Source organism: Myotis davidii, unplaced genomic scaffold (assembly GCF_000327345.1).
Source record: "Myotis davidii unplaced genomic scaffold, ASM32734v1 scaffold323, whole genome shotgun sequence".
NCBI lineage: Eukaryota > Metazoa > Chordata > Mammalia > Chiroptera > Vespertilionidae > Myotis > Myotis davidii.
Genome location: NW_006295491.1, coordinates 3,088,572 through 3,094,571, shown reverse-complemented (window position 1 = coordinate 3,094,571; position 6,000 = coordinate 3,088,572). Strand labels below are relative to the sequence as shown.

Below are 6,000 nucleotides of genomic sequence, written 5' to 3'. Positions count from 1 at the left end.
GTGGGAAGCGTAGCAAAGGTATGGTCAATTACCAATCAGTGGGCCTAAGTTGACAGGTGGACATCCCCCAAGGGGTCCTGGACTGTGAACGGGCGCAGGCCTAGCTGAGTGATACCACCCCCACACAAGTGCACAAATTTTTGTGCACCAGGCCTCTAGTTTCAACTATAAAATCCACTACTTCCAGCAAGTAAAATCAGATCTTTCTACAAGTAGGTAATTATTCTTATTGCTCAATTCTAGTGTTATCAGAATTGCTACCAACTTTTGTTTTACAGCATAGTGTTTGGGCTATCATCTGGTACAGGTCTTTTCTATCTACTCAGATAATGAACAATTATAATAAAAACAATCTTGGGCCATCCAAAGTTTTAAAGTTATAGGTGACCTTTTGTCCCCTTTACAAAAGATCATAGCTTAGTTCAGTATTTATACACATGAAAATAATTATACATTTTAGTCTTATTTCTCAATAATAAAGGTTCGCAAACCAGAAGGTTGATGCTACGTAGTTGGATGTGAAGATTCAGCAACAAGTATATGCACTACTCAGTGAGTTGATAGTAAAATGTCAAATGGAATTTGACATCATCTCACCTCCCTAAAAGGCTCCCAGAATGAAAGACTTAGTGGTTTATAATTCATTATTGCTTTGTCATATATGCAGCCAGTGTCATTCAAAGGCAAACATTTAGGTAAAAAATAGAGATGTGATGGAATATATAGATATATATTTACACATACACACACACATACACATACACATACACACACACACACACACATTTTTTAAATTATATTTTATTGATTTTTTACAGAGAGGAAGGGAAAGGGATAGAGAGTTAGAAACATTGATGAGAGAGAAACATCCATCAGCTGCCTCCTGCACACCCCCTACTGGGGATGTGCCCGCAACCAACAACCAAGATATGTGCCCTTGACTGAAATCAAACCTGGGACCCTTTAGTCTGCAGACCCTTTAGACGCTCTATCCACTGAGCCAAATCAGTTAGGGATATGGAGATATATAGATATAGATATAGATATAGATATAGATAGATATAGATATAGATATAGATATAGATATATAGATATACATATATACACATACACACACACACACATACACATACACATACACATACACATACACACACATTTTAATCACCTTAAATAATTTACAGAAAGAATGGGATGGTGATAAACATTATTCGTTTTAATAAGAATGTAAGCAATTAGAAAATGTGTGATTCTACACATGATATATTATGAAGTATTACATCTAATTAAACTTTTAAATCTAATTTCTAGTCATCAGAAAATACATGGGATAGAGAAACCATTAGAGGACATAACCAAGAAGCAGCAGCCATAATACCAAATCATGAAACATTCTACAGAACCACCAACCAACCAGATTTCTTCAATAGGTCAACAGCATGAAAACAAAGGGCCAAACTATTTGACATTAATCTATATATATAAAAGCCTAAGTGACCAGCTGACCAGCCAGTAGCTATGACACACACTGACCACCAGGGGGCAGACGCTCAACACAGGAGCTGCCGAGCTGTGTTGACTTGGCAGCAGTGGTTCTCTGGTGACGCACCTGGAACCAGAAAGGAAGGAGCCCGATTCCTGGGTGTGTCACCTGAGAACCACCCTCTCACAATCTGGGACCCCTCAGGGGATGTTAGAGAACTGGTTTCGGCCTGATCCCCGCAGGCCAGGCCTAGGGACACCTCCAGTGCACAAATCCATGCACCGGGCCTCTAGTAAAGACATAGGAGGCATAACCAAATCCAATAAATTGAGTTTGTTTAGATCTGAAGCAGAAAAAATAAATTATAAAACTACATCTTTTAAATAAAAATGAATATGAGCTGAGTACTAGATGACCTTATGGAAATATATTATTAATATTAGGTGTTATAGCAGCAATTATAATTATGTAAGAAAATACCTTTGTTACATGAATTTATGAATTATTTAGGGGTGAATCAACATGATGTCTGGGATTATTTAAAATACTAAAGCAAAAAAACGAGGTAAATAAAACAAACTATTGGGCAAAACAAAGACAATTCTGGTAGTTGGCAATAATAAGTTCACTAATATTGAATTTTCTACTTTATAATATTTAAAATATTCGCTTAAAGTTTATTAATTAAAAAAAGTGATGACTTTACCAATGTCTGGTCTCACAGCTAGTCCCTAGTAAGCCAGAATTAAAACCAAGGTCTCACACTAGCTGGCTTGGCTCAGTGATTAGAGCATCGGCCTACAGACTAAAGGGTCCTGGGCTTGATTCTGGTCAAGGGCACATGCCTGGATTCTGGGCTCGATCCACACTGGGGGTGTGCAAGAGGCAGCCGATCAATGATTCTCTCTCATCATTGATGTTTCTCTCTCTCTCTCCTTCTCCCTTCCACTCTGAAATCAATAAAAAGATATTTTAAAAAATAAATATAAAAGGTCTCTTGCCTTTTAGACCAATGCTTTTTCTACCGTACCATACTGCAATCACCTCTACTCAAAACTTTTCTATTCTACAATGCATAAAAACACCACCCAAAAAATTACAACCTTAAATATGTACACAAGTTACATAAAAATTCTTACATTTGTTTGCTGTTTTTATGAACACAGTCCAATGAGTAGGCACTGCTCAAGTTTATAGCTGATTAATAATACACCATCTTCCTTATTATTTTATTAGATTTTCACCAGTAAAAAGTTGACTAAAAATGTTGAGGGATCGTGAATTGGCAAGTTTACTACTTCTGAGTATCTAAAGTGATCCTATTTTGTTGGGTTTACTATAAAATTCAAAAGCCAACTAAAAAACAACAATGTCTTGCTACACTGAGAGGCTATAATTAATACATTCAGTTTATAGTAATGAAATAAAATATAGATAAGTTGTCACATCACTTTAAAAAATAAATATTTGATATGTGAAATATAATTTAGGGAAAAGCCCTTCTATTTTTCAATTCAATTCCTTTCAAATTGTATTACTTACTTAGGTCAAACAGTTCATGGCTAAATAAATTATGTCTTGCAGCAGGTAAAATAAATTTTCACCCCAAACTTAATTAAACATTTCTAAAACCTAAACTTTCTTCTTCAAATAAATTCAATGCTACTATTTGACTATATGGAAACAAATTGTTCAGCACCAATTCCATATACATCTGCAGCAGAGATGATAATGAAATTTTCAGATTAGGAGAATCTAAGTATCTAATCCTAAACCATTAACCATGGCACAGACAAGCCAGATTTAGCAAACATCTAGTCGAAACACTTTTGAATGCAAAAATCAATTTCACATTATCACTGATGAAAATCCTCTAGGTTCTCCTTTGAAAAATTAGTTATGAGATGAAGACCGGTATTTTGAAGTCAGAGTACTAAGCTCTTAAATAGAACTAATTTTTCTCCACTGAACTGATATCTATTGTCTGAAGAAAGTAAGTTTATTTCCACTTGGTTCAGTTACCCTCTTTAATATTTGAAGACATTTACTACATGGCAGGTGCCCTATGTAAAATAAACTTTTAAAATGTCCCAATATTCCTCATCCATTCCACAAATAGCATGGTTTTCAACTCTCTCAGTAACCTACTTCTGCATGCTATCTAGGTTAACACATTTCAAGTTTTACTATATAGAAAAGACCCAGTATGTATGATGTAAGCAGGATAATGTACAATACTACTGTTATTTCTAAATGTTTGTAAAAAGAATGCTACTAATATAGACTAAAAATGCATTCCTCATTTTCCTAATAAGGATCTTAAGTTCAAGTAAAACCCCAGGTAAATGTCCCACTAATTATGATAACACTAGTCTCTTCAATTCTCTATTCACATAGTTAATTTTTAAAAAACAACAACTCGTAGTTCCTCGGCTCAGTATATAAATTTCTCTTTCATTCAAATCACTGATAAAAAATTAATAGATTATAATAGGAGGTGTGACATATTTTTTGAAAGATGAGAAACCTTGTTAAAAGTTGAAAACACTAAAAAAATTAAAAATCCATGCATCTCTTATTATCCATTCAAGTCCTTAATCTTGAAATTTAAATATGTTTATATAAAATGAAATAGAGAAGAACCACTTACTTGTTCCTTCTATAAGTAGCTCTTGTCCATGGCTACCCAAAAGTGTCCGAGAAAGAAAAGGTGCAAAATCCACAAAAATCTCTCGCAGAAGGGGAGCTGCCTTTTCCAAAGCATGTTCAAGCCTCTCTGTAATACTAATGTAAAGATGTTAGGTCCCCTGAATTATTCAGTACAGTTTACTAATTTTCTAGTTTTTAAAATACATTTCCACAGCAATGAAAAATTAAAAGCCAACTAAAGACTCATTATCGCTATGCATACCATTCCTTCTTCCTGGACTATCCTTGTTTTATTCTGTTTTCTATAGCCACCCCCCAGCCTTGACAAACAACCACTCCAAGAATCAGCTCTTGTTAGATGTCTTATAATTAGCCAGATCAGATCACTTGATTTTAGCCTAATAACCTAAACAAACTCTATCAAATCCTTATCATATTTGTTTATTCACCACCAAACCATCAGCACTTCCAGTTCAAGAACTGTCTTCATTTCTAAGTTCTCAACTGCAGCATATAGTAGAAACTCAATAAATGGTTATGAACCGAAATAATGTTTACGTTCTTTTCACTGATACCTACCTCTGAAAGAATTTGTTTCTAATATAATCTGAACAACTTTTCATTTGAAAACAGTATACTTTACTGACACATTTATAATAATTTCAATTTACACATTAATGTATTTTTGACTAAACATATATTCATATAAATATGAATACACAAATGAACACATATGTACAAATACACATACATACTTGATGAGTTTAAAAAAAAAAACCCTCTGCATTTCAGAAAATTCAGAGGTACCCACACCTTTAGTTTCTAACTTATAAACCAAACATATACACAAACAGTCACTACTTACGTACTATTCACATAAGGACTACTTCCTATTCATACTACCAACTAGAGTTGCTACTGAAACCATTACCGCTCAGAAATTCTGTTGTGAATAACCATCTCTTTCCAGGTATTTACTTATCTCTTAGAGAAGTGATTCTCAACCTTCCTAATGCCGTGACCCTTTAGTACAGTTCCTCATGTTGTGGTGACCCCCAACCATAAAATTATTTTCATTGTTACTTCATAACTGTAATTTTGCTACTGTTATGAATCGTAATGTAAATATCTGATATGCAGGATATATTTTCATTGTTACAAATTGAACATAATTAAAGCATAGTGATTAATCACAAAAACAATATGTAATTATATATGTGCTTTCCGATGGTCTTAGGCGACCCCTGTGAAAGGGTCGTTCAACCCCCAAAGGGGTCGCGACCCACAGGTTGAGAACCGCTGTCTTAGAGCCTCTTATACCCGACTAGAGGCCTGGTGCATGAAAATTCAAGCACTGGAGGGGGGTGTCCCTCAGCCCGGTCTGCCCCCTCTCAATACAAGAGCCCTCAGGAGCGGGAGGCGACTGGCGATCAGGGGAAGGTGATGCCCATCACACCTCTGCTGCAGCAACTGCCAGCAGCACAAGCCTCAGCTGGCCCTGGTTACCTGTGCCTCAGGTGGCCCTGGACTGGGGGACTCTGGAGGCAGACGCTCGGGGTGGGCCCAGCCTTGCGGCGTGCCTGCTGCCCCAGCGGGGCTAAGAGGACTGGGCGCCGCCATCATGTGCCTGTGGGCGCTGCCATCTCTGAGGGCATGGCCGTCTAACCCTAACCCTAACCCCTGCAGGCCTGGTCGCCCCCAACTGCCCTGTCCCTGCTGGCCTGGTCACCTCTAATTGCCCTCCCCTGCTGGCCATCATGTGGCTATGGATGCTGACATCTTTGAGGGCGTAGCTGTCAATTGGCATATCCCCTCCTTATTGGCTGTGGGTGCTGCCATCTTTGAGGGCAGCGCAGTCAATTAGCATA

At 37.0% G+C, this 6,000-nt stretch overlaps 1 protein-coding gene across 5 annotated transcripts in view; it reads right to left on the bottom strand.

Annotated features, from left to right (window-relative positions):
* The window catches only part of LRBA (LPS-responsive vesicle trafficking, beach and anchor containing), a 554,230-nt gene that overhangs the window by 404,683 nt on the left and 143,547 nt on the right, over positions 1-6,000 (bottom strand). For all 5 annotated transcript variants that reach the window (XM_006770131.2, XM_006770133.2, XM_006770134.2 and 2 more), the window contains exon 33: positions 4,134-4,267. In XM_006770131.2, the coding sequence (XP_006770194.1) occupies positions 4,134-4,267 (134 nt within the window). The remainder of the gene's footprint in view (positions 1-4,133; positions 4,268-6,000) is intronic.